Source organism: Tribolium madens, unplaced genomic scaffold, assembly GCF_015345945.1.
Source record: "Tribolium madens isolate multiple individuals breed KSU strain unplaced genomic scaffold, Tmad_KSU_1.1 Scaffold_7;HRSCAF=85;Tcas5.2_LG10, whole genome shotgun sequence".
Lineage (NCBI taxonomy): Eukaryota > Metazoa > Arthropoda > Insecta > Coleoptera > Tenebrionidae > Tribolium > Tribolium madens.
This window is the reverse complement of record NW_025401050.1, coordinates 3091900-3119563: the sequence shown is the minus strand read 5'-3', so window position 1 is coordinate 3119563 and position 27664 is coordinate 3091900. Positions and strand designations below refer to the sequence as shown.

The window sequence follows — 27664 nt, the reverse complement described above, 5'->3', positions numbered from 1 at the left end:
AGAGTGATTTTAAAAATTGTGCTAAAATTTTAAGAGGTGATAGTACAGGTCTAAAGAAATCAATGTAACTAGACTTGCCTTATGAAAAAAATAATTAAAAAAAAACTTGCATTATTTTTTTGTAAAATGTACTATCGAATTTCATTTCCTCAAATTAATTTCACTGACTACTAACAATATAAACTTTGGAATAAAGTACTCAAAAGATGCAAACTTCGTTTAAATTGCGTTCTTTTGACATATTTTCTAACGCTAAAATGCAGGTTGCACTCTCTTTGTAAACATTCGTATAAGAAACCACTTTTTTCTGAGGCTGTTTTTGTTAATTTTTAACTCGATTTATTTAAAACAATGTAATAGATTGAAAGCGCAAACCTCAAAAATCATATTTGTTTACATTTTTTATCGATGAAGCTTAAGACTATACGCCAAATTTAAATTTATTCAGCCACTATTAAACCCCCCTATATCCCAAAAACTACAAACATTCGAACAAAACAAGTTGAGTCATTTTGCCTTCTTTAGATCTGCAGCTTTTAAAATTTTAGCACAACTTTTAAAATCGCCCAGTACATCTACTGACAACATAATTAAATTTGTTAAATTAGAATTTTGACTATGTATAGACTGTTTCATATTGAAGAAAAAAAGCCTAATTTCAGTACCAGAAATAGAATCTCAAAATAATTTTGTGAATAACGTAAAGTTCTATTAAAATCTTTTTTTCTCTCTTACCCAAATTAACTGAAAACAAAAAATAAAAGACATTAATAACCCCACCAAACCAGTGGCAAATGTCTTTTTTTAATAAAAATTGTCATCTCTATTATTTATTTATTTCTGAAGTTTTCTCGAACGAGCACTGATTCTGTATACGTTTAACACATTTTATTATTAATTTTTTCATTATTATCAGATCTGAAAACGTTTTTTTTTTTAAATCTTATTATATTAACAATATTTTCTTAATTTTTCTTGGGTTATTAATTAAGAATTTTTCTGTTGGAAAAATACAAACTTCCAAATTAAGAAAATATCTTCAGTTATGGTTGTTTCAACATCTAAAATGCCTTATTATTTGTTTAGTTGTTATGTATAAATTTAAAAATTTTATGCAAAAATACTTACTTTAATAGTTTTATTTTCTTTTGATTTTTTACCCTTTTACAATTAAATATTTTAATATTAATACCCACTATTTTTTTTTTTAGAGTAACATCAATATAAATAGTAAACAAAACACTTTTGCTTCTAAATTATCATATTTAATTTTTGGTTTCGGTTAGGTTTTTTACTGATTTTATATTGGTCCAAATTATCAATAAAAAATGTGCCTGATTCCTAACTATTTTTTTATGTTTAATTTTAGCTGGCCTTTTAACTTTTTTATAACATTTGTTTAGATTTATACTTTATTAGATTCAAATTTTATATAGGGTGTCCCAGCGAGTTGAAAAAGTCCATTAGTGACTTTTAAATGGTAAAATTAAAAAAAATGTATAGGACATTGATAGATACTAATCTAGTCCAACGCCTAAAATTATTTTCAACTAAACAGCGTGTCTCAAAAATAAGTTACAATACAAACTTGTGTTTTTTAAATGAAACATCATATGTTTCTTAGCGTTTTTGGATATAAATTTGTATAACAATGTTTTTAAGCTAAATTTTTATTGGTCGATTCTGCTTAGTTTTAAAAATAAAACGGTTTTTTTGACGAAAACATGCACTTTTTAAAAAAATATTACACAAAAACTAAGACATCTAGAAATATTTTTTTTACTACCGCAAAGAAGAAGGTACAAGCTATATAGTTGAACATTTTTTTACTGTTGCATTTGCAAAGATAAAAAAATGAAGGCGTTTGTTAAAAGTTCAATAACTTAGAAAATTAAAATGGAACACCCTATTTATTGTTTTTGCATTTAAAGAATTATTAAATTGTCTTTTTAAAATTATTTACTTTTAGGTGTTTATAATGAATAACTAAAAAGATATTTAACGTTACACATTAAAAAAATAATTACTATTGTTTCAGTAACCAAAAAGTGCACAGATGCACAAGAGATGGAAGAAATATCACTTAATAATGACATTTGTGCTAAACGAAATCCATTATTCTTTATTTTTACAATAAAATAATTCGAATTTCAGTATTTGTAACGACTTTTACAATCTCTGGATAAATCAACGAATAAGTGATCCGTGGTGTAATTACTATAGTTGCCATACTATCAACAAAGCTCAGATATTGATAGGCATTGTTGCTACAATTAATATTGAATGTTAAATATCTTTTCATTTATCAATTCTAGACATTAAAAGTTTATTTTTTTAAATAGACAATTTATCAATCTATTACATGCAAAAAAAAATAGGGTGATCCATTTAAATTTTTTAAGTTATTTTACTGTTAACAAACTTCTTAATTTATTAGTTTTTTTTTTGCAGAAATAAGAAAAAATTTGTTCTAGCTGTCTTAGTTTTTGTGTAATAATTTTTTTTAAAGTGATTGTTTTCGAAAAAACACGTTTTATTTAGACGTATGTTCTATACATTTTTTTAAAATTTTACCATTTAAAGGTCAGGTCAGGTCAGGTCAGAACTTTTTTAACTCGCTGGAACACCCTGTATGTATGTTTTTAAATTACATTGTGTTAGTCATGAATTTCATCAACTTCCGATTTTAGGAGAAAACAGACTTTGACCGTGAACTTGAACTTTAGTTTTGGTATGCCCCTGATCAAATAATTTCTCAGTCTTAATACCAAACACTTATACTTTTCCACTCCACCACCACCCGCACCACTTACTGCGGCGTAACAACTTCCAAAGTTCGATCGTCCATAACTTCCATAATCTGTAGCAATTTTTCCGGCTTAACATCCACGTCGTAAAACACCTCGTCGATCTTATCCCTATAACAATGGGAAAACGCTGTCGACACATAAACGAAAGCTCGCAAATTTTCCATCTCCTTCATCATATCCATAAGGTCTCTCACCGACCTCACGTTGGTAAAAACAGCCGTCTTGAGGTCAACATCAAACCGAACATTAGCAGCGGCATGGATCACACACGTGACTTCCCGTTTGACGATTTCCTGAGCTTCCGGACTCATCCCGAGCATAGGCTGGCTGCAATCGCCACTCAAGATATGCACCTTCTTCGCAAAGTCCTTATTTTGACCTCTCAATGGCTCAAAACACTGAAAAAAATAATATTTTTGGGAAAAAAAACAGAAAAAGGACTTACGCTGTTTGAAAAAATCTCGTTGAAGCGCTGTTCTAAAGCTCGGTCGTGCTTGGGACGCAATAAAATGTAGAGTTTTCCGATGTCGGGACATTTCCGGAGGATTTTTTCGATGATGAGTTTGCCGAGGAAACCGGAGGCTCCGGTCAGAAAAATCGTCTGCTGAGAGTAAAAGTCTTGGATGGGAGACATCGTGCGAGTGTTTGATTGTAAGAAGCGCTTTTCGAGATTAACCTTACAATATGTTACAACCGGTTGGTGTTGCGTACTTATATGCAGTATCGAGAACTTGAAGCTGACCCAATTAAACCACGGATTAATTTCAAGTAATGCACAAAGGACACGGAATTTTAATTTTTACTGTGCGATTTGGCAATTTAATTTCGAATATCAAAAATGTATTGTTGCCATTGGAATGTGGAAAAATGCAAAACTTTTATTGGAATGTGGTGAGAGATTAATATTAACAAAAGTTACTTTAGAAAAATAGTACCTAATTTTAAAATAATCGTATTAAATCTTGATCTAAATTGAATTATTTTGTTTTATGTTGCAAAATCATTTATTTGTATTCAAATTACAACACTTTCAGGAAGTGTAGCTGTCACAGCCCAGTTTACACTAGAAAAAAAGCACTGTCCCATTTATTTATGACCACTACTGTAGGTACGTACATTTTTTTGTTCAAGCTTCCAAAAACACATTCAAACCTTTTATTATGTATAATTAATTTTCGAAAATAGAGATTAAAAATAATAATAATTATAGTACCAGAAATGGTCGGAAAGAATTCATTTCAATGGCTTAAATGAGTCCGTAAAGTAGCTACTTTTAAGTGCGTATACAAAAAATACATTCAAAAATCTTAAAACAGTATATAGTGGATAACATTTTAAATACTTACAAAAAAATAAAAATTAAATTATTGTCTACAGAGTCAGTCATTAATCAAATTTGAAGCCTCCATAATTATAAAATTATTACGGATAGAATTTTTCTGAATAAAACTTTTATTCCAAGTGACAACTAATAAAAACATTTGAGAAAAACATGCTTTGATTAAAATTTTTCTAACATCTTTATTATTCATAATACTAAAAAATTAAAATTTGCGTATTCGTAAAGAAGAATTTGCTCTATCGTTAAATGTTACTCTTATTTGCTTTTGTTATACGAGTCTTATGAAAAATAAATAGCAAATTAATAGCCTGTGATTAGCCTTGCATACTTCCGAATAAAAATTAATTTGACAAACGTCACTTCATAATGTCAAATAAAAATTTTCCAAAATGTTGATTTAGTCTATATTGTCTGCTTGTAGATAAAACGTTGTATTGCATACGGGTCTTACAATAAATAACTGTAATTGTATCATCATATTCTACTATAAATTCTCTTTCTTTTAAATAATAATATTTCGTATACTTACACTTTGTATTTTTGTAAATATTTAATATTATTTAAAACTTAACTTTAGTTTATTTTGATTTTTAGAATTACAAGAGATTCTTTTACACAAATTTTTTCCCAAAAAATACGAACATACTTTACCTAATAATGATAATGAAAACTGTTATTAATTAATGAATAATATTCTCATTTGTTATTTTAGTTTAAATATTCAATAATATTATAGTAGTGATAATTATACAGGCTGCGGCAGAACTCGCGCTCCAGAGAAAAATACCATGTAAGGTAAGATACCAGAAACATGTAAAAAATGTTTAAAAAATTTTATCTATAAAAATTTCGAAGTTATTTTTGTTGTTTATTTATTTTTGTTGGAAAAACAATTTTCTAAGTTTCTTTTGCTACAGGCTATTAGAAGAAGAAACAAGTAAGCTGTATCCTATAAATTGTATAACTCTGTTATTTGTGGCTTTTAATGGCAAAATTTTTGTACCTTTACTAACTAATTATAAAAAGAAAACATATACAAAATTGTCGGTATCAATAAATAGACATAAAAAAATGGTCAAATATTAAAATTTGTCGACACATAACATTTTTTAACCATTTTTTCATGTTCCTGGTATCTTATCTTACTTGAAATTTTTATTTTTATTTTTATGTTTAGAATATCTTTTAGATTTTTATTTACTAGTATTTCTTATGGTTGGATTTTTGCAAAATACATGAAAATATTTAGAAAAGTTCTGGGTAATAAATTATTAATATTATGAAGAATTAAACCTAGCATAGGTTTGAGACAAGATTAAATTAAAATCCTGAAGCATTAAATTTATAGTGAAACAAGCAATTGCTAAGTTATTTTATTTTGTTAAGTTACCATCCAAGACATATACTATTAAACAATTTCAAACGAATATTGCAAGATCAATTTTTCTCAAGGATCAAAAAATTAATTATTAATAATTATTTTAAATAAGCCGTTTAACTTACTTCAGTAATTTAAACTAGTCTGTATACAAGTTTTTTAAATGACAGTTTTATACTGAAAGTGATAAGAGTGAATAAAAATTTTTCTTTTTTGCTAAATAAAAGTAATTCACTTCATTGTGGCTTGAAAACAGTATTTATTTCATAATTTATTATTTAATTCACTATACTATAATTAAATTGTTAAATGTTTTATGCTTAATTGAGCGTGAAGTACAATAGCACAATAAAGTCACGTTGAAATCTTGTTTTGAAACTACATTCATACATTAGTATCCGCATAAGTTAAAAATTTAATTAATTAAAATCACAAAATGCATACAATTTGCAATTTAGTGTTTCTCAAAAGAAATCCAATAATTGCGATGATTGGAAAAGTAAATTAACCAAGTTTCTCCCATTACAAACCCATTAAGTTTAAATTTTTGCCCAACATGCCCAAAATTCGTCAGTTTTCGTCACAATGTCACCCATCCAAGACTTCTACACCGGCCAAACAATTTTCCTAACAGGTGCCACAGGTTTCCTTGGGAAACTCATTCTGGAAAAACTACTCCGGACGTGCCCGGATTTAAATAAAATTTACATTTTGTTAAGGGCAAAGAAAGGTCAAAATCAACATGAACGACTCGAGGCGCTTTTGAACCAACCTGTAAGTAGGAAAATCTCATTTGTACTCATTGATTTTTTTTGTTAAGTGTTTCGAGGAAATGAAAGTCCTGACTCCTGATTTTCGTCAAAAAATTCAAATCTTGAATGGGGATTGTGGCGCCCCTTTTCTTGGGTTGAGTTTCCAGGACCGGGCTTTGTTGGAAGAAGTGACGTGTGTTATACATTCAGCAGCGGTTGTTAAATTTAATGTTAAATTAAAAAGTGCGATTTATACGAATGTAAGGGCAGTCCGGGATTTGATCATTTTGGCCCGAAATATGCCAAAATTGAAGAGTTTTATCTATGTCTCAACTGCTTTCTCGCATTGTATTAGAAACGAAATCGGGGAGGAATTTTACGATGTTGGGGTAAATCCTGATGACATTATTTCAATGGTCCAAGGCTTCGATGACGACATTTTGGAGCAACTAACTCCACAGTGAGTGTCCAAAACTTGAGAAAATTCAATTTTTTATTTGATTTTTAGTGTTTTGGGTAAGTGGCCCAATTGTTATGTCTATAGCAAAGCCTTAGCTGAGCAACTTTTCAAAAACGAGTCTCTCCCATTTTCAATAGTTCGTCCAGCGATTGGTAAGTCCAAAATTTTAGAATTCTTGTGAAAAAAAAGACTAAATTCTAGTCGGTTCTGCATGCCAAGAGCCAATCCCCGGTTGGATTGATAATTTTCAAGGAATTGTGGGAATCTCAATTGGGGTCTCAATGGGCGTTTTGAGAAGCCTCCAAATCGACCCCAAACTTAGGGCTAATATAGTCCCAGTTGACTTTGTTGTTAATACAGTATTGGCTTCAGGCTGGTACTGCCAAAAATCAAAAAAAATTATTTACAATTTTGTGGGAACTGATTTAAATCCAATTACTTGGAGTACGTTTTCATTGAAATAAATTTAATTGAGTTTAATTAAAAAAATTTTAGGTGTTGTTGTAGACAAACTATCAAATTATGCCTTCAAGTATCCTATGAGTAACGCAATTTGGTACCCAAACTTCTCAGTAACTCCCAACACTGCAGTTCACAAAATTAGGGTATTTTTCTCGCACACTCTGTACGCATATTTCATCGACGCGATTTTCTACCTTTTGGGCAAAAAACGAATGTAAGTCCAATTTAGTACATATCACTTTTTTGAAAACAAACTCTTTACAGTGCTGTCAAAAAATATAAAAAAATTGGAGAACTCACTGACTGTTTATCATATTTCACGTTACGTTCATGGAAATTTTCGGATGAAAATGTAAGAAAACTCTGGATGAAAATGTCGAATAACGATCGCAGATATTTTAATTTCGATATGGAAAAACTCGAGTGGGAAAATTATGGTGAAAATTGTGTCGTCGGAGGCCGCATACACTTGATGAAGGATCCTCTGGAAACGGTGCCAAGAGCCAGAAAGCGACTTTTTGCCCTGTTTGTGATTCACTACGGATTTATATTTCTAGTTTTGTATACTTTTTATAAATTTATCACTTGGGTTGTTTGAAAAATAAAAGTAAAAAAGTGTTTTAAGATGCAATAAAGTGTCTCTAGTTAGCATAGTTATAAAGTTTATTAGTTATAGTTATAAACTGTTTACCAACGAAAAGTAAAAAGAACTAAAAAAACTGCGAATCTTAAAACCACAATAATAATTATTTTTTATAACTAAAAAACTAAAATTTAATGAAATATTTACATCAAATTTATTAGATTGGACTTAGTTAAAATGTCTAATCAGTAATTAACAATTAACCCATCAGTCAAAAAACCATTTCTATTCACAAGCGAGTATGTAATGTTGACATTTCTAACCTTGATAATGATTGGAAAGTGTCCAATTCTTCTTTCTTTTACCTACCTCTATTACTAACGTCGTTTTCTAATCCCACATTTATTACAATTAAACGCATTTACATTAGTGTCAATTAAAAATGCGTTTGTAACTAAAATTGTGTACACACTTCGTTGGAAAGTTTCATTTCTGTCTGAAATGAAATTAAACTGTCTAATCTCTCGACAGAAATGTAACACTTTCCACCTTGGTATGTAAAATACTATTACGTGAAATAAGTGTGGAATGAAGCGTTTTCTTTTTAATTACAATTTTACTTTTTCGAAGTTTTTATTTTTGTTTTAGAAATGTGTATTTTTTTTTGAAAAAAAAAGCTTTATCTTACAACTTCTTAAAAATTACTTTCTTTTTCATTTATTCGTAATTTAGAATAATTCGCTACGTATACAGTATGTCCCGGAAAGATGAAACGACACTTAAAAATTCTCAATTAAAATTTTTATTTTTTAGGGTTCAGCCCTAGTTAATTAAACACTAATTTTAATTTAAAAAAATTAAATATGCCTTGGAAATTTTCAAAAAAACTATTTTTGTCGAGTAAAGTCTCTTTTATGTAGCAAATACGACAAAAGGTTCTTAAAAAAAGCTGTTCAAAATCAACATCTAAGCCCCTATACCAAGTTTCAAATTCATGGGTAAAGTATAATTTTTAACTTTTTTTCTGTTATCATTTTATTAACATAAACGTAAAAATTTATTTAAGTAGTACTACTTAATAATCTAAATATATTTTTTTATTCGTAATATAAAAACTTAAAATAAAATTCTTTGATTTGTGAATTAATAAATATAAAAAAATTAAAAAACATAGTTGGCCGATTAGGTTTGAAAATTTTTTTGAACTTTTCTTAATAACTACAATCTATTTCAGTTGATAGTAGAATTTGATAAACAGGGTTTTTAGCGGTTTTACCAAAGTTGTGTTGACTCTCGTAGCCATGATTTTTTATTTTATTTTTTAAAGGTGGCAGTGCTGTTTTTTTTTGTCACATTGAAATTAAAGATTATGTACGATGGTTTTGGGGTTTAACAAAATTTTAAGGCACAATCGCGTGCTTTATTCAGAACATTCAAGTAATAAAATACATTTTAAGCCGAAGCTTGTTTTTGAAAAAACAACAGTGAATAACTCCGATTACCTCTGATAAAAAAGTGTCTATCAAGTTAAAAGTTGGGAARACCAAACCCAAGTCCAAGAATTTTGTTCAAAACGTTGATCAAACCTCTGATATGAAAGATTTGTAAGAAGAAAAGCATATTATTAGAATCTGTTAATCATGTTCATGGTGTTTGTGGCAGTTATCAATATACAAATAAAACTTTTGAATGTTGCACAAAAGGTTGGTTCTTCTTAATAAATCAAAGATCATTATTGATAATAATAAACATTTTAGCCACACCCATAGTTTTAATTAACAAAATTGTTATGAAACAATTGCACCTTGTACAAGGGTAATGTGCCTCACAACTTATTGTTTCCAACTGAAACGCAGTTGCCTCAAGGAAACCCTTAGTGGTGCAGTGGTTTAGTTGATTGACTAAAAATCGGAAAACCCTCCAAATATTTCGTAGATATTTGACTTATACTGGATAACAAGATTGTTTTATTACCTTTTGGTAAATTTCAAAGGTTTGTTAAGGATTAATAGTTAACAATCACAAATTTAGTTTTGTGCTTCAGTGATAGGAGTTTGTGATACAACGTGTTTTGGTGTTGGTATGTTGGAGGATTAGCATAATAATTCTTTATTGACGATAGTTCTGCAGTTCATAAAATCATTTAAAAGAAAATTTTGCTCCTATGAATAAGGTCACAAACCGACCTATTTAGGGGGAAGCAAACCCAAGTTGATCCTTTCTTTGGTTTTGAGCAAGAACGAATATTGTTGGATAAAATTTCCAGATTCTACTGACGTTGCCTGCAGATGCTTCTATTTGAGTTGATCATTTCTGATAGATTTGCAATTACCTGTTATGAGTAAATTCTTGAAAATAAAAGTATTTTTCTTATACCTTTGAGTTATTTAACCAAAATTGGAGCTCAATAAAACTCGTTCAAATACTATTCAAACACTCATGTTTTGGATTATTTTAAATATCCAAATCAAATAGGATGTATTGTAGTCCCTTCGGTTTCCGCTAACGAGCACATTAAAATCAATTTAAATAAATAAACTCAAGATTTACTAATTAAAACACCAGCTGTTCGTAGATTGTCAGTAAATGTCAAAATGCTGTCAAAAGTGATCAGTGCATTTGTCAAGGTTACTTCGTTGTGCATAAAAGTTGAGTACACTCGTAAATTGTGACCTTGAGAATTCTACTATCCATTGCATATAGTATATTTGTCGTATTTGCCACACAAAAGGCAATTTATTCTGCATAAAAGTAGTTTTTTTTTAAGAATTTCCAAAAATTAGTATTAGATCAAGCAGGGCTGAAACCCAAAAAACGAAAATTCAAATCGAGAATTTTTCAGAGTCGTTTCACCTATCCGGCACACACTGTACTAAGATGAAACAGTTTACCCGTTCAAAATAATAAGTTTTAGTAAACAGAAAGCTTGAATTTACAAAAATTGCAGATTTTAGGTGTTCAAAAATGATGGATTGTGGAATAAAGTTACATTTATTATTAGTGAAACCCTAAAAATTTGTTACATTCCAAAAAATAAAAAACAATTTTGTAAATTATCACACAATGCGCTTATCACGTAATAAAAACAAATGGTAGATTGTGTTATCTTTACAATTTGAGTGACGTTTAAAAGAAAAAAAAAACTGCTTTGGTCAAACATTTCTAATCCAGCGTGTGAAAATGTCCGAAGTTAAAGTAAGTCATGTTTGAGTAATTTTATTAGTGTTTTCCATTATTTAAATATGAGGTGAATAATGTCGTTTCTAATAACAGTTTTATCGTTTCTCCAAGGTTACGTTTAGCTCAAGACCATCAACAAAGGGAAAATTTCCATTGCGCTATTGCTACCCAAATCCACGAAAACGCAAATTTAATTTGGAGAAAACTCCCGTCTGTTAAACGTTGATTTATTAAGAGTGTTTCGGAAAGTGTAATTGAATTATTTTATTTCACAAACAGCATAATTAAAGTCGGAATATTGTAAATTTAGCGAGTTTCTTTGCGCGAATAGGGGGGACGCTTTGATTAATTGCCCTTCTCGCCGAGATTCAATTCAAAACGCGAACAAAACTTTGAAATTATTAATAATAATTAAAAATTGTCTTATCGAGGACCCGCATTTACATTTCCTGAATCAGTGCTAATGTCATTGACTCAACCTCCAGTTACTCTTCTTCAAAAAATCTATCTGGGTTATTTAAATGTAGTGAAATAATGGCGACCGGTGAACACGTGTGTATTTTAGCAAGTGCGAGAAATTATTTGCGTTTGGTCATTTTTTCAGGAGGAAATTCTTGAACGCTCCACTTGGAACAAACCCTTGGAGTTCGTTTTGTCCTGTTTGGGATACGCCATTGGCTTAGGGAATGTGTGGAGGTTTCCTTATTTGTGTTACCGAAACGGCGGTGGTGAGTTTGTGTATTTGACAAACAAAAAATCTTCTATTGTTGCTTTGGTAAATATTAAAAATTCAATTTCGGTTTGCACATTTTAAGCCTTTGTTTTTCGCAAAGGTATTTTTTGTTACTCTTCATAATTAAAAATTATATTACACAGGATTTAAGGCAAAAATTGCCTGTACGTTGAGAAAGAATATATAAGTAGTCTTAATCCAACTCTAAACTTATCGTAGATTAAATGAAAGGATATGTGTAAAGCCGTGTTGTGGTTTATCTGCTGTTTATAGATTTTGAACCGTAAATTTAATTTTTTATAGTATGTATTTTATTTTTTTGAGGTATTGCATTTTTTATTTTACTAGGACAAGTAGTAACCACAAATAACAATTAATAATCAAACAATTGTTACTGACGTAGGTAGTAATCTAATTATTTCCACTTAAATTTGTTTACTTTGGAACAATAACAAGTAAAAATTTTAATTCACATTTTTGATTTTTATTCACTTACAAACCGGAAATACTCAATACTACTGTACTACTGTACGTAACGCATATTTTAATAAATAAAATTATAATAATTTAAGATTAGGTGATAATGAAGTAATTTTATTTTCAATCATTCTAGCCAAAAAATCGAAACTAAAATGTGTGAAAATATCACTAGACTTTATTGCAACTAATTATTGTACATTCAAATGATCAATAACAATTTTAAATAAAGAAGTTTATATTTATTAACGAATATTTGCGATTTTGCAAATTTACAGAATATTAAATTGCAATTAAATTTTAATTTGTAATTAAATGGCACTTCTGTCTGATTTCAGTTTAATTCTAAATAAAATTAATTGTTTCAAAATGATAAATTATGATTATAACATAGGGAAAATTTTGTTATTATTATTTATCTCTTTCACTATTCACTTTTATTATATTGTCTATGTAAAAAAATACATATGTATCCTCAGTTTTTGGTTAGAGAGTTACAGACAGATGCAGTAAGTAATACTTATTTAAAATATTTACAATAGTTTGGAAATAGTTACTTACGATATAAGTATCGGTACACTTTATATTTCTATGAAAGATGATATAGTTACCGAACGAGGTTGAAAACTGACTTTCGTAAGTAATCGATCACTGTAATATGAATCGTTGCAATAACTACGGTCAATACTTTTAAAATTAAATTTAAAAAATACATGTCCTTAACAATGTAACAAATACAGAGTGTTTACATGTAAATTTTTCTGTGCCGCTCTACTTTAAACAGATAATAGTTCTGTCAACAGTGACAGCTGTCAATTGACATTTAGGTTAATTACTTTCAATATTTCTTAAAGCGGCGTTTTTTATTTTGCATGGAAATTCTATAGATGACTAAATAAAAATCATTTTAAAACACGCTGTAGTATTGAGTTTCTATCTATGTCAAAATGGATTACACTTAAACGCCGTAGTGTTGATAATAGTGTTGTGTTGATAGTAGATAAATAGTATATTATATCACTAGGTAGAGAAAAGATTTTTTTTATAGCAATCTTGTCTACCGTGTTTTATATAACATTTTTTCATTACTAGCACATTTAGTATCCAGAAATACAACGATGAAAAATATAACCTTACTTAATGGTCAGGTTGCATCAGACGTAACATGTAATTCACAACTACAATTTTTCTTTAAAACTTCAAATAAAATGAAATTTGCCCTACCACCGGAAGTATTTCAATATGAAATAAATATGTTGTTTTGACATAGACAGAAGCATTAAATTTGAGATTGTTCTGATGTTTTTAATGAAACAGTTTAAATCTTTTTTATTTGATTTTATCTCGAAATACCGTGTGATCAAAAAAAAATTAAAGTAGTCGGTGATTAAAGACCTTCAGATGGCAATCCTGATGATTTTTAACATCAAATGTCTGCGGAAACTTTGACAACTTTGGGTTTTATTCCTTTTGAGTGAAATAATGTTCACTTTAGAGCAGAAATTTTTTATTGCTCTACAAGGGGAAAACGGTGGATGGTCATTTTCACTTTCAGTTTGTGTAGAATATTTCCAGCCCAGATTCCCAGCCAATGTATTGCCAACTGTAATTTTTTTTTATTTGATTGCACGGTACTTCCGTTAGAACTTGTGATGTAATAGTTTTCAATAATACTAATATTCTAGTCATATTTGTATCAATGGAATACCCTCTAATACCGGTATTTACCCACCTCTAATCCATTAATGCCCTTGGTCTATAATGAAAATGATTTTTGACCACTAGGAGAGCAAAACAACTTCACAACATCTCGACAAACTAAATAATAGTACCTTTTAGTACTACACCTTTTTCAAGTGTAATTCAGATTAGTCAATTGTATTTCAGTTAATTGTATTAATTCAAAACAGTAAAATGAATTTCAGAAACAATCAGATGTAACTCAGATTAGTTAATTTCATTTCAGAAAGAGTAAATTGTAATTTAGATTAATAATCAATTATATTTCAAAAAGTGTTTCAGAGTTTGTCATTTGTAATTGAGAATTCGATATTTCAGAATTTGTTATTTTCATTTAAAAATCCCTTTGAAAATAAAATAGCATTTATTTTATAAAATACTAACTTTATGTAATTCTTTAATTTTGAAAATAAAATAATTCGTGTTTATGTGTAAACTTCATTTTGAGAAAACAGTAAGTTACTAATCTGAATTACAATTGATATTTTCTGAATTACATGTAACATGAAATTGAATTTGATGTTCTGAATTACATGTAATGGTTTCTGAATTATACAATTAATACTTTCTGAAATACAGTTGACTAATCGAAATGTCAATTTACTCTTTCTGAAAATAAATTTACTAATCTGAATCACATGTAGTGGTTTCTGAATTACTCTTGAAAAAGGTGTAGTGAAAAAATATTTTATTCAGATCCAATAATTTAAAACGTCTTGAAGGATGGAATAGTATATTAAAGTACAAGTTGCAGAAGATATCTATTCAAGCACAAATTTGAAATTCCGAATGAGCCGCGAAGCGGCGAGTTGAGGAACAAATGAGTGCTTGAAGAACCTTCTGCAACAAGTGCTTTATACTATTTTTTTCTATTTCGCCGCTTTATATCATTTTATAAATTAAAAAACGAAATTTTTTTTTCTAGAGAATTTTACGACGGTTGGCAACATGTATGTGTGGAATAATTTTAGGCGGCTGTAAAAAATAAAAATTATTCTTATTTTCACATTTGAAAATGAATTGTGAAGAAAGTCCGTCACTAAAATTAAATTACCGCGAACGACTTATTCCAGCCCGCAAATGACGTCATTTCGGTGCTGGAATAGACTTATTCTAACACCGAAATAGAAAAAATATATTATTGCATCTCTTGGGAAGTAATTTGTCTGTCTAATGTTGAGACTGCGCTTTTCAGTCACACACCTGAGCACTCAGCGTAATAACATATTTCTCACCTGTGTTGTAATATACTATCATTTTATTAATTTTATTCGTTGCAATTGGGAAAAAATTAAAATCACCTTGTTTGTACGGCTTTTGTGAGAACTTTAATTTTACAGATTTAAATTATTGAGTTGTTATTATTTAATTTTCCGATTCATCAGAGACCATACTCTGAAAATAAATAACATAAAGGGTTTTTATTAAGGCACTAAATACATAGAAATTATGGCTTTTACCTTAGGAATTTAATTTTGAACGAATTCACATTTGGATCTCATCAAGATTGTTAAATTTTTAAATGAAACGTTTATGTATAATTCAGAACTTGAAGTTGAAAGTCACCTCAACAAAACTGTTTATCTGTTTCCCATTGTAATCCAGCCTCCATCCATAATTCATAGTTTTATATTCATTTCAATGATAAATTACGCCCTATTATAACTTGACAAATATTAGTTCCACAAATTATATTGGCACAAAACTTGCAAAATAATCAATCAGTTGTAATTTTTGACCGACCAATCGAACTCATTGTTTCTGATTTTTGTAAATTTGAGATATGTTATAGAACGTGTAAAAATAAAGGACACGGATTTCACCGTTTTCAATTTTTTTAATGTATGTTGAAAAACAGAGATATATAAAATTAAGTACCTCGTAGCAAAAGAAATTTTTATCTAAAAAACAAATTAACATTTTGAAACGCTTTTTTTTAAATAATAGCTATAAGTAGGTACACTACAGACGTAGTAATACATGTATTCTAAAAATTTGTTATAAACAAATAATTAAAAAAAATATTGTTTAAACAAAAAAATAAACAATTACGCAGGTTTTTAAAATTCTCAAAAAATGTATGTAAAAACTCTCATATTTTTACTATGTCCTTACATAAGTTTCAAGACGGGCGTTTTAAAAATGGCTGAAAAACATGTTTTTTTGAGAACGCTGCATAGTGCAATATAGTGCCTGAAAGTAAATTACCAAATACCGTCACTAATATACTGTTCCAAAGAAATTACATAATTTCCAATAACTTATTAATATTTATTTTTCAAAAAATATCAATAAAAAACAAATTCTTCGTTTGAGGAAGAGTACTCTCTATATTTTATTTTATTTTCTGATGTAATGTTCGTCATGGATGTGGAGGACGAACAGAAAGAAGAGGTTCGGTTTTTAGGGCTATATTGAGTTCACTTTAAGTTATCATTACATGATTGCTACTGTCTTCGATGACGACTACTGACTCACTCGCGCCCCAGAGAAAAATTTTAAGCAAGATAAGTACCAGGAATATAGAAAAAATGTTTAAAAAATTCTATCTGTCAAAATATTCTGACATTTATTTTTTGACATTTGACATTTTTTATGTCTATTTAATAATACTGGTGATGTTGTATATGTTTTTCTATATTTATTTAGTAAAGGTACAAAAATTTTGCCACAAATAACATTAAGCAGAGTTACAATGTAGGATACAGCTTCCTTGTTTCCTCTTCTAATAGCCTGTAGCAAAAAAACTTGGAAAATAATTTTTTTGTGTTTAAAACACAATACAGTAACCGTTCACCTGCTTCAGGAAAAAATGGTAGAGTTTTGGAAAACCCAATATGCAGTTCAAATATTTCACATATTATGTTTTACTAGGTTATATCTAATAGAAAATTTGAAAAACATTGCGATTTTTTTAATGATCGTTTTAGTCGAGCGAAGAGCATAAAAGGTTCGAGAAATTTACATACCTACTTTTATTCCAATATCAAAAAATAAAATAAAATATACTTAGAGAGTACTCTTCCTCAACCGAAGAATTTGTTTTTTGTTTATTGATATTTTTTGAAAAATAAATGTTAATAAGTTATTGGAAATTACGTGTTTTTTTAGAACTGTTTATTAGTGACGGTAATTGGTAATTTTTCTATTTAATTTCGAGGGAAACGCTACTTTCATGCGATCTTAGGCGATCATGCACCCATCATACAGCGCCCTCAAAAAAAAAAAAATTTCAGCCATTTTTAAAACGTCCGTCTTGAAAAGGTACGCGAAATCTATATACTTTTATTACAATAACAGTGTAGTGTAAGGATAAGAAAAGAATTAGTCTAGAATTGCTTAATGCTGACAGCGTAATTAGTTTTTAGACCAAACGAGTATGTAAAATATTTAGTTAGTCAGTAGTCGTCATCGAAGACAGTAGCAATCATGTAGTAATAACTCAGTAAAGGCCTAAAAACCGAACCTCTTCTTTCTGTTCGACCTCCACATCCATGACAAACATTACATCAGAAAATAAAATAAAATATAGAGAGTACTCTTCCTCAACCGAAGAATTTATTTTTTATTGATATTTTTGAAAAATAAATGTTAATAAGTTATTGGAAATTATGTGTTTTCTTTGGAACAGTTTATTAGTGACGGTAATTGGTAATTTTTCTATTTAATTTCCAAGGAAACGCTACTTTCTTAGAGGATCAAGCACTATACAGCGCTCTCAAAAAAAAAATTTCCAGCAATTTATAAAACGTCCGTCTTGAAACTTATGTGAAGACATAGTAAATATATGAGAGTTTTTACATAAATTTTTTGAGAATTTTAAAAACCTGCGTAATTGTTTATTTTTTTGTTTAAACAATATACATGCTGTCCCAGAGCTCCGTATTTCTTCGATTTCTCTGACAGTAAAGAAGATAACGAAATGAGGCTTCTTTTGGACGATAGACATTCATTTTTTATATGGTCCAAAAATATGTTCTTCATTATAGGTAATTCCTTTATAGGGTGGCGCAACAAAGTTATATTTTTTCTTATAGAACACCCGGTATATTATGCGCTTATTTGAAAGAGTTTTTAATTCTAAGAATATCCATATTAGGTTTTATGGGTCTATCATGGACTGTTTATCATTTATAGGAACTTTTATGAAAAAAAAATACCATTTTTGAAAAATCACAACGGCTTTGCTAGAAAGAAAAAGTGAATAAAAACAATTGCAACTATTTTTGCTAGGTTTTTTAGAAAGCTTATTAAAAGCTCTACACGATAAAGTAATAACATACAGGGTGTTTCATTTAAAAAATCAAGATAATTGATATTTTGCGAATGTCTCTCTGCAATAGTTGCAAAAAATTGATTGAATTTCTACCATAATAATTTAGGACCAGACTCAGTAAAAATGATTGCAATTGTTTTTATTCACTTTTTCTTTCTAGCAATAAAGCCGTTGTGATTTTTCAAAAATGGTAATTTTTTTTCATAAAATTGCCCATAAATGATAGACCCATAAAACCTAATGTGGATATTCTTAGAATTAAAAACTCTTTCAAATAAGCGCATAATATAGCGGTGTTCCATAAGAAAAAATATAACTTTGTTGCGCCACCCTATATAGGAATTACCTACAATGACGAAAATATTTTTGGACCATAGAAAAAATGAATGTCTATCGTCCAAAAAAAACTGCATTTCGTTATCTTCTTTACTGTCAAAGTAATGAAAGAAATACGGAGCTCTGGGACACCCAGCATTTTTAAATTATTTGTTAATAACAAATTTTTAGAATACATGTATTATCACGTCCGTAGTGTATCTACTTATATCTATTATTTAAAAAAAAAGTCGTTTCAATATGTTGATTTGTTCTTTAGATAAAAATCCTTTATGCTACGAGGTACTTAATTTTGTACATCCCTGTTTTTTCCAACATACATTGAAAAAATAAAAAACTGTGAAATACGTGTCACTTATTTTTACACATTCTATAACATCTCAAATTTACGAAAATCAGAAACAGTAAATTTTGGCATGAAATTACTCTGGTCCAGTTTCACCCTGTCTATTAACCATCTTTATCCAGTTTATTAATGACACAATCGGTCAGCTGCCGATACAGATCGACATCTAAATCCGGTCGTAAATCATTTCGGATGATTTATAACTCCTGACTGAAAACCTCTCGATTGTAGGTGCTTTCCTCGTGACCTACATCATCATGGTCTTCCTCATGGGCATGCCGTTGTTCCTTCTGGAGCTAATCGTGGGTCAATACTCCGGTTTAGGCCCGGACCAGGCCTTCACCAACATTGCGCCGCTCTTCACCGGTCTAGGTTATTGCACTCTGGTAGTGATCACACTGATCACCATTTATTACATGGTGATCATCGCCTGGACTCTCTTTTACTTCTTCGCCTCGTTTACCGGAGAATTGGGCTTCGGTTCTTGTCACAACGACTTTAATACGATGGGTGAGTGCGAAAATTAAGTCCATTGTGAGGCCGGTTCTTTCATTGCGGACACCATTAGTCAAGATTATTACGTTGGGGGCTGAGATAATTGCGGGTGAGGACGTCGATTCGGCTTTATACAACGTCGAAAGATTTATTGGTGCTTTTTACCGATCATTTATTTAATAACATAATCATAAATGAAATTCGAGATCAAAGGACTCCCAATTTGAACTTTAATTACATTTGTTGTAATGAGGTGATGATTTATTTGGTAAATTGGAAAAATGCCATGAGGTGAAAGGCGCAATTACGGAAATTGGGAATGGAAAAATCTATGATGAATTTCAATTAAATGATAATTGAGTCGAGTTTGTAAATTCTTACATAATAGGTAACCACAAGCTGAATTGCGCTAACAGAAAAATTACAAACACAGACCTTTCAGGAATTTTAAAAAATCATTGATGTTATTGGCACGAAAATTGTACTGTAATTCTACAAGATCAAAAGCAATAAAAAAATGTTCTATTAATTCTATCAAATAAATACCTATAATAATTTTGTAATTATTGAAGTTAAAGTTTAAAGAATATTTTATCCTGTTTCTATTTATAGTTACCGGTAATGTTCGAACAGGTTTTCTCATGTTCTTCAAATAAAGGTAAAGCACTCAGAATACAATTTCTTTGTCTACTTTTAATAATGTAAATCGTAGAAAACAATGTAAACTTATCTATGTATTACAGTAACCTATCAACAATAATTTTTCCTATTTATACAGAGTGTGTCAGAACTCGCGCCCCAAAGAAAAAATTCAAGTAACATAAGATATCAGGAACATAGAAAAAATGTCTGTCAAAAAATTTAGACATTTTTGAACTTTGACATTTTTTTAACTCTATTTATTGATAGGTGCTAATAATCTTGTATAAGTTTTTTTTTAATAATTATTAAGTAAAAGTACAAAAAAAGCTACAAATAACATTAAACAGAGTTACAATTTAGGATACAGCTTTCTGGTTTTTTCTTCTAGTAGCCTGTGGCGAAAACTATTTTTCCAACTGAAATAAATAAATTCAAAATGCAAAATTTAACTTCGAAATATTTATAGATATCATTTTTTTAACATTTTTTCCATGTTTCTGATATCTTACCTTACATGGCATTTTTCTCTTAACTTGAATAAGAAGGACCACATGGAACTTTCCTCATTTTTACCTTACAATCATCTGACTTATCTAAATTAAACAACACATTGTAGTAAACTTTTAAAAATATTTACTTAATACTGTGTCAATTTTTTTATTTCTTTTAGGTCATTAATTTTAGGTTGTTTAAAGATTAACCTAGAATGTTAGATAAAATGATAAATATTGAATGGTATTTGTAGAATTTACAGTTGTCATATTTTCTTAAAGATATGTAAAAATGTACTTACCTAATTCAATAATAAAAAGTAAAGGTGAAACTAGTTGACTTTATATTTAAATTGATTTTACTCAAAAACGATAAGTTTTATAAAAACAACACAAGAGACTTCTTTTTTTGTGGGAGACTACGAATTTAGAATTTTGTTGCCGAAAGTGGCAAGAAAATACAGCAAAAATAGTTAGGGTACTTTTTATCATATAACCCCCAGTTTGAGACAGTTTTTCCATTGCAGAATAGATAAAATTATAAAATTCAGTACAACTTTGTAAAAATCAAAATAATTGCAGAGCTTGGGGATTAATAAAAATGTAACTAAAAAACGTCATAAAGTGAATAAACCTTAAATTTCATTAGTTACATTGTTATTAATTCCCAAGCTCCACGAAAGAAAAATTTATAAATTTCGAAAATGTAGAAATCAGAGGCGTCCTAAACAGAAGGAGTTAGAGGTAAAACAAATTTAATTTTAATTTTTTATGGTTTTTAACATAAATTTTAAACTGCTTTTACTCATAAACAGTATTAAAAAACGCAAGAAACCTCTTATTTGTGAAAAAAGGTAGGTACTTTATACCCTCACTTCAAAATTTTATTTTTAGATTCGTTTAGATGTAACGGGTGTTTTTTTTTAAATTTAGCGTCAAAACTATCCATGAAAGTTCAGTTGTGATCGGACCACGGTATTAAAAGTTATTAATTTGACATGTGACACCTCGCCGGCACCGGGCGTATTAAAAATTGTGGTCCGTTTACAACACACTCATCTCGCCGCCAACTATGTCGCCAAACTTAAATAAACACCCGTTATAAAGGTTATCAGCTGTAGCAAATTTTGTAATTTTATCTAAAATGAATTCTGAAATATTGGAAAAACCTATTAAAAAACGCATCCTTTTCAGAGAATGTAGCTCCTTTACTTACAATGCTTGTTCATAGAACACTTATGTCATAAAATTGAATGTTCTATCACCTGTTTCAATTTGTAACAATCAAAATGGAACACTATGTATTATAAGTTTTTATTTTTGTTGCACTCTCTCTAATCCTAAAACTTGAGCACGCCTATGCTTCCAGATGTTTTAGATTGCAATTGGGTCATTGCACATGTTTTTTACTGCATATTCTGAAACTTTATTAAAAAATTATTGACCCATGTTTTTTTTTTAATTCATAATTTTAGTACAAAAAAATATATGAAAAATTCGTAAGAAATAAATTCAAAACGCGCGCATTTTATTTGCTGTGAGGTATAATCCAGCTTGAATGTCGGTAATGCAGATTGCAGGTCTGTTTTAAGGTGATATTTCGGTGTTTGTTTATTTTAATATCTGTGTTCTGTGAATACACTAGTAATTATGATGCCAAAAATGTCACTGCACTGTTGTCAGTGCTTTTGGGATTGTTACGTAGTAAAGCGGGAATTTTTCTTGGGTTTAAATTCTACCCCAAACTTAATAATCGAAATTATTATTTCAAACTCTTCCAAGTTAATTTTATTGTAAGGTAGGTAATCTCTAACGTATAAAAGTAAAAAAAAACTCCGATGGATGCAACACACTATATACAGGTGCGCCAGAACTCGCGCCCCAGAGAAAAATGCCATATAAGGTAAGATACCAGGAACATGGAAAAAATGTTAAAAAAAAATATCTATAAAAATTTTGAAGTTATGAGGGTTTAAAGTTTGCACTTTGACTCTATTTATTTCTGTTATAAAAATAATTTTCCAACTTTTTTTGCTGTAGGCTATTTAAAGAGGAAACAAGGAAGCTGTATCCTAAATTATAACTCTTTTCAATGTTATTTGTGGCTTTTATTGGCAAAATTTTTGTCCCTTTACTAAATAATTGTAAAAAAACATATACAAGATCATCAGTATCATTAAATAGATATAAAAAAATGTCAAATGTCAAAAAATAAATGTCAAAATTTTTTTACAGATAGAATTTAAAAAAAAAAAATTTCATGTTCCTGGTATCTTACCCTACTTGAAAATTTTCTCTGGGGCGCGAGTTCTGGCGCAGCCTGTATACTTAATAAAAATAGCAAAAAATCTTAAAATTCTTAGTTTACATACACTGTATTTCAATAATTTTTTATCCACAATCGCTCTACCTAAAGAGACTTTATTCCACACTTTAGATGCGTATCAAGTACCACTTTATCCACTAGTGGAATAAAGTAACTTTATTCCACTGTTAGTAACCAGCGCACCGTGTAACAGCTTACTACGTTTAACTGGCGTGACGTTTAAATGTCAGTTTAATTTTTAATTAAGTTTAGAATAATTTGGGCCTGTGATTGTGGATAAAAAGTTATATTGCAGTCCTGTGTCAGTCGCGTTTTATCCACTTAAGAAAATTAATGCTATCTAACACACTCTTACAATAAATAATTATTATCCACAATCACTCTATAAAAAGACTTTATTCCACACTTTAGATGCGTATAAAGTACCAGTTTATCCACTAGTGGAATAAAGTTACTTTATTAGTATTTAGTAACCAGCGCATCGCGTAACAGCTTACTACATTTAACCGAAACCACATTTGGCGTAACGTTTAAATGTCAGTTTAATTTTTAATTAAATTAAGAACTGACGTTCGCCCGGTTAAACATTCTCGCGTGGATAAAACGCTACCTAACACACTCTTAAAATAAATAACTATTATTTTGAAAAATACAGAAATTTTATGTAAGTGTTATTTTAGGATTTTATTTTATCACATAGGATTTTCAATTCGTTGGACTAGTAATAAAATAAATTGAAATCCGAATTACAACCCTTATAATATATTTGAAGGCTGTTACAGCGCCACCGAAGACTCGCAGTGCCCCCCCAACTCCACCTACTATAACAAGCAGTGCACCCTCGTCGACGAAATCTGCAAATCCTACAACTTCGACGGCGCTTCAAACCGGACTTTCTGCTACAACGCCACTTCCACAGTCCACATAAGCCGCGTTATCAACCGAACTCTCGCCACTTACGAGTACTTCCGCGACTACGTTTTAGCCATAAACGACGCCACTTGGGACAACTTCGGCGGTCTCCACTGGCAACTCCTCCTCTGTCTACTCCTCTCCTGGATAATCGGTTATTTTTGTGTCATTAAAGGCGTCAAAACCTCCGGGAAAGCTGTTTATTTCACTGCTCTTTTTCCCTACGTCATTCTGACGGCTTTGGTGGTCCAAGGGGTTATTCTTGAAGGGGCCATCGATGGTATCCTCCTCTACTTGACTCCCAAATGGGAGAAGTTGCTAGAGGTCGACGTGTGGGCCAATGCTGCGTCTCAAACTTTTTATTCTTTTGGTACCGGTTGTGGATCTTTAGTCACTCTAGCCTCTTATAATAATTTCAACAATAATTGTCTCAAAGACGCTTTTATTGTCACAGCTACGAACATATTTACTTCAGTTTATGCCGGATTTGCGATTTTTTCCATGTTGGGCTTTTTGGCACACCAGATGGGAGTGCCGGTGGAAGATGTTGCCCAGGATGGGCCTGGTCTAGCCTTCGTGGCGTACCCTGAGGCTATTTTAAGGCTACCAGCACCCACAGCATGGTCTCTTGCCTTTTTCTTCATGTTATTTATTTTGGGACTGGGGAGCCAATTTGCAGGAATTGAGGCTATAAGGTGCCTCATTTTGGACAAATGGCCTAAATTGAGGAAACACGAAATTTATATCACTTTAATGATCTGCTTATTTTGCTTTATTCTTGCAATTCCCATGTGTTTCAATGGTGGCGTTTATTTGTTCACTTTGATGGAATGGAATACCGCCTCATGGGCTATACTTTTGATCGGCATGGGCGAAGTTTGTGTGGTATCTTGGTGCTATGGTTGTAATAAATTTCTGGACAATATGGGACAAATGGGAATGGTACTATCAAAACCGGCGCGATGGTACTGGTGGATTTGTTGGGTCGTGATAACCCCTGTCACTCTTTTGGTATTTTATCTTCAAAAATGGGCTACAGAATTGACTAATCTTTTCCAGGGCGTTTTTATTTTCCAAATGTCAAATATGACTCCAGCAACGTACGAGGATTACATTTTTCCATTATGGGCCGATTTGCTGGGTTGGATGATGGGTTTGTTGACCCTAGTACCATTTTTTGTACTAGTTGTTGTGACAATTTGGAAACGGGATTATGTAACGAGACAAAATTTACGATTTTTGGGTTAATCGTTTTGTTTCAGACCGGATGGAATCTTATCAAGCCAACAACAAAATGGCGACCCCAAATTGTCAAAACTGAGAGTAATTTGACTCTCACTAAAGAGAAACTGTCACGAGACAATTCTAGTACTAGTGTTAATGGACTGTGATCATGTAGTATAGAATATTTTTATTTATTTGACATTGAACAATAAAAAATATATGAATTGTTTTAGTTTACTCTTAAACGTAACATTGGTGTGTTTATCCGAATTTTCGGTAGTCCCTCAAAGAGTTTACTGTATGGTAAAGGTGAACCAGTTTCCAGATAAAAAGCTCCATAGGCATCTTTGGGCACTTTTTCACCCATAATCACCTTCCGGTTCTTATTACAAGCCAAAATGTGGTACTCTATGGAATTTCGGCACGAAACCGCCTCATATTTTTTCCCAGAAATGGACTCAAGGTAGTACTCAAATGACTTAAAATGACTACAACCAACTGAAACAACCAATGATATTTGAAGTCATTGGAGAAGTGATACTTACAAGATTCAAAAATATTGACTGGATCAAAGCAATCGGGTTGTATGGGCCCCCCATTTTCGACATAGAAATCAGCAGAACCTATATTATCACTCACCCCCAAAAACCCGGCATTTGTGTGTATCACATCAACAAATTCGGCGTCATCTTTGTTCAACATTGAGTCGGTACTTCTTTTAACCGGTACTTCAAACATGGGTGCCGCCACATCCAATCCGGTGATTCTCCCCACTTTCCTCCCGGTCTTCTCGGCCACTCGCTTGCCGGCGAATCCGGCCACGTGACCGCCGAGGGAGTGGCCAATAATGTGGATATTCTCCAACAATTTCGGGTCTTTCTTGGTTATTTCGAGGATAAAGTCGCCAATCACGTGTCCAATGTCCTTGGTGCTGCTCGAAGCGTGGACGTAGACCTTTTTCGCGTGTTCGGACCAGTCGACTGCGATCACGTTGTAGTCACCAGTCTTATGATACGTTTCGGCCAATTCGCTGTTCTTCTCATCAGTACCAGAAGCTTGCCATCCATGGACGATGATTTTCGTGGGTTTGGTTGCCTCGATTGTGGGTTTCTTAGGGTCGAGGATAACGGTTTTGTTTTTTGGAAGGTGCAGGATAAATGTTATGTCTTTATGGGAGACGTCGTGGAAGTTGAAGTTGTCAGCTAGGTTTTTGATTTCGTTGGAAGTCACGTCGAAAAGTTGCGAGAGGAAGGCGTCCAAAGTGGGCAGCGTTGGAGGTTGGGGTGGTTGTAGGTTTTTCAGAAAGTCGAACTGTGACTTACTTGGAGCGAAGATGGAAAAAGTGAAGAGAATTAAGAGTTGTTTGCACATGGTGTTGCTTGAATGACTAATAACTTCTTTGTGCAATTCAATCTTATAATTTTACTATAATTATGCAAAAGTGCGTTACATTCACATCTTTTTGCATAAAACTGAAGGTTGTTAGCTTCAAGGCTTAGTGAATTTTTCTCGATCGAAAGTGTATGAAAATCGTAGGTATTCGAATAATTTCTATGGGTTTACAATATTCAACTTGTCGAAGCGTTTTTGTAAAATTCAGATATTATTATACAGGGTGCGCTAGAACTCGCGCCCCAGAGAAAAATGTCATATAAGGTAAGATACCAGAAACATGGAAAAAATGTTAAAAAAAACTTTATCTATAAACATTTCGAAGTTATGAGGGTTTAAAGTTTGCACTTTGACTATTTATTTCTGTTGGAAAAATAATTTTCCAGTCTTTTTTGCTATAGGCTATTAAAAGAGGAAATAAGGAAGCTGTATCCTAAATTGTATCTCTGTTCAATGTTATTTGTGGCTTTTATTGGCAAAATTTTTGTCCCTTTACTAAATAATTGTAAAAAAACATATACAAGATCATCAGTATCATTCAATAGATATAAAAAAATTTCAAATGTCAAAAAATAAATGTCAAATTTTTTTGACAGATAGAATTTTTTAAACATTTTTTCATGTTCCTGGTATCTTACTTTACTTGAAAATTTTCTCTGAGGCGCGAGTTGTGGCGCACCCTGTATTTATGTAATTGTTCCATTAGATTACATATTTCATTTTGTTTCATTGCTTGAATTGATGGGAATTTAATGTTTATGATGAACCTACAAAGGTTGCATGTACCTAATATTGCTTTCAATCATTTATTATTCAAGTTCACTTAGTTGAAATCGATGCTTATTTAATGGTATTTTAAGAAAAGTTTGTCGAGGAAATAATAAAAATGAAATAAAGACAACAATTTTACCCTAAATAATTTTATTACGAATCCCTATAACACCCCTTTCTTATTAAATCAAAATTGTAGAAAACTTAGTTAGTGATTAGTAAAAAATTTTGTGCAGTTTTGTAATTATTTATTTGTATTTTTTCACCTTCCTTTATTCAATCATAATCTAACATCAAAAATCTTTGGTCTACAGATCTATTTTAATAAAATGCATCAAATTACTGCTTAAATTTTCGAGCTTAATATTATTTTTTTTTAATTTCTGCCTTTCTCTTAAACTGGCTGGATTATAAAAAAACGCAAACTATAACTTCATTAATTTAAAAATATTACTATAGGGGAGAGTCGGGGAATTGGGATCACTTAACTTCTAAAGCTCAAAAATAATAAAAAAAAATATAAATGAAATCAACTT

The 27664-nt window shown here is 30.6% G+C and overlaps 4 protein-coding genes across 5 annotated transcripts in view; 2 read left to right on the top strand and 2 right to left on the bottom strand.

Annotated features, from left to right (window-relative positions):
* Positions 1-3513, bottom strand: part of LOC123010116 (fatty acyl-CoA reductase wat-like) — a 17434-nt gene extending 13921 nt beyond the window's left edge. Inside the window, exons 1-2 of the mRNA XM_044406812.1 lie at positions 3256-3513; positions 2814-3208 (exon numbers count right to left, since the gene is read on the bottom strand). Of these exons, the coding sequence (XP_044262747.1) occupies positions 2814-3208; positions 3256-3444 (584 nt within the window). The 5' untranslated portion in view covers positions 3445-3513. The remainder of the gene's footprint in view (positions 1-2813; positions 3209-3255) is intronic.
* Positions 3493-7835, top strand: LOC123010115 (fatty acyl-CoA reductase wat-like). Its single transcript, XM_044406811.1, has 8 exons — positions 3493-3701; positions 3845-3918; positions 6165-6304; positions 6351-6742; positions 6791-6894; positions 6944-7186; positions 7238-7418; positions 7469-7835. Exons 1-8 carry the CDS (start codon positions 3649-3651, stop codon positions 7800-7802), a joined length of 1521 nt encoding a protein of 506 aa, XP_044262746.1. The 5' UTR covers positions 3493-3648; the 3' UTR covers positions 7803-7835.
* A 3079-nt stretch (positions 7836-10914) lies between these two features.
* On the top strand, positions 10915-25215 carry LOC123010114 (sodium- and chloride-dependent glycine transporter 1-like). Of its 2 annotated transcripts, XM_044406807.1 has the most exons (7): positions 10915-10982; positions 11079-11519; positions 11572-11695; positions 19107-19385; positions 23602-24752; positions 24801-24956; positions 25004-25215. In XM_044406807.1, the coding sequence occupies exons 2-7, from the start codon at positions 11502-11504 to the stop codon at positions 25130-25132; spliced, it is 1857 nt and encodes a 618-aa protein (XP_044262742.1). In that variant the 5' UTR covers positions 10915-10982; positions 11079-11501; the 3' UTR covers positions 25133-25215. The 2 variants fall into 2 exon arrangements, with proteins under 2 accessions (XP_044262742.1, XP_044262743.1); XM_044406808.1 differs by lacking the exon at positions 11079-11519 and having other exon boundaries at positions 10917-10982.
* On the bottom strand, positions 25138-26360 carry LOC123010117 (phospholipase A1-like). The gene is made up of 2 exons (XM_044406813.1): positions 25511-26360; positions 25138-25463 (listed from the first exon to the last, which is right to left on the bottom strand). The coding sequence occupies exons 1-2, from the start codon at positions 26334-26336 to the stop codon at positions 25195-25197; spliced, it is 1095 nt and encodes a 364-aa protein (XP_044262748.1). The 5' UTR covers positions 26337-26360; the 3' UTR covers positions 25138-25194.
* Between the last annotated feature and the right edge of the window lie 1304 nt (positions 26361-27664).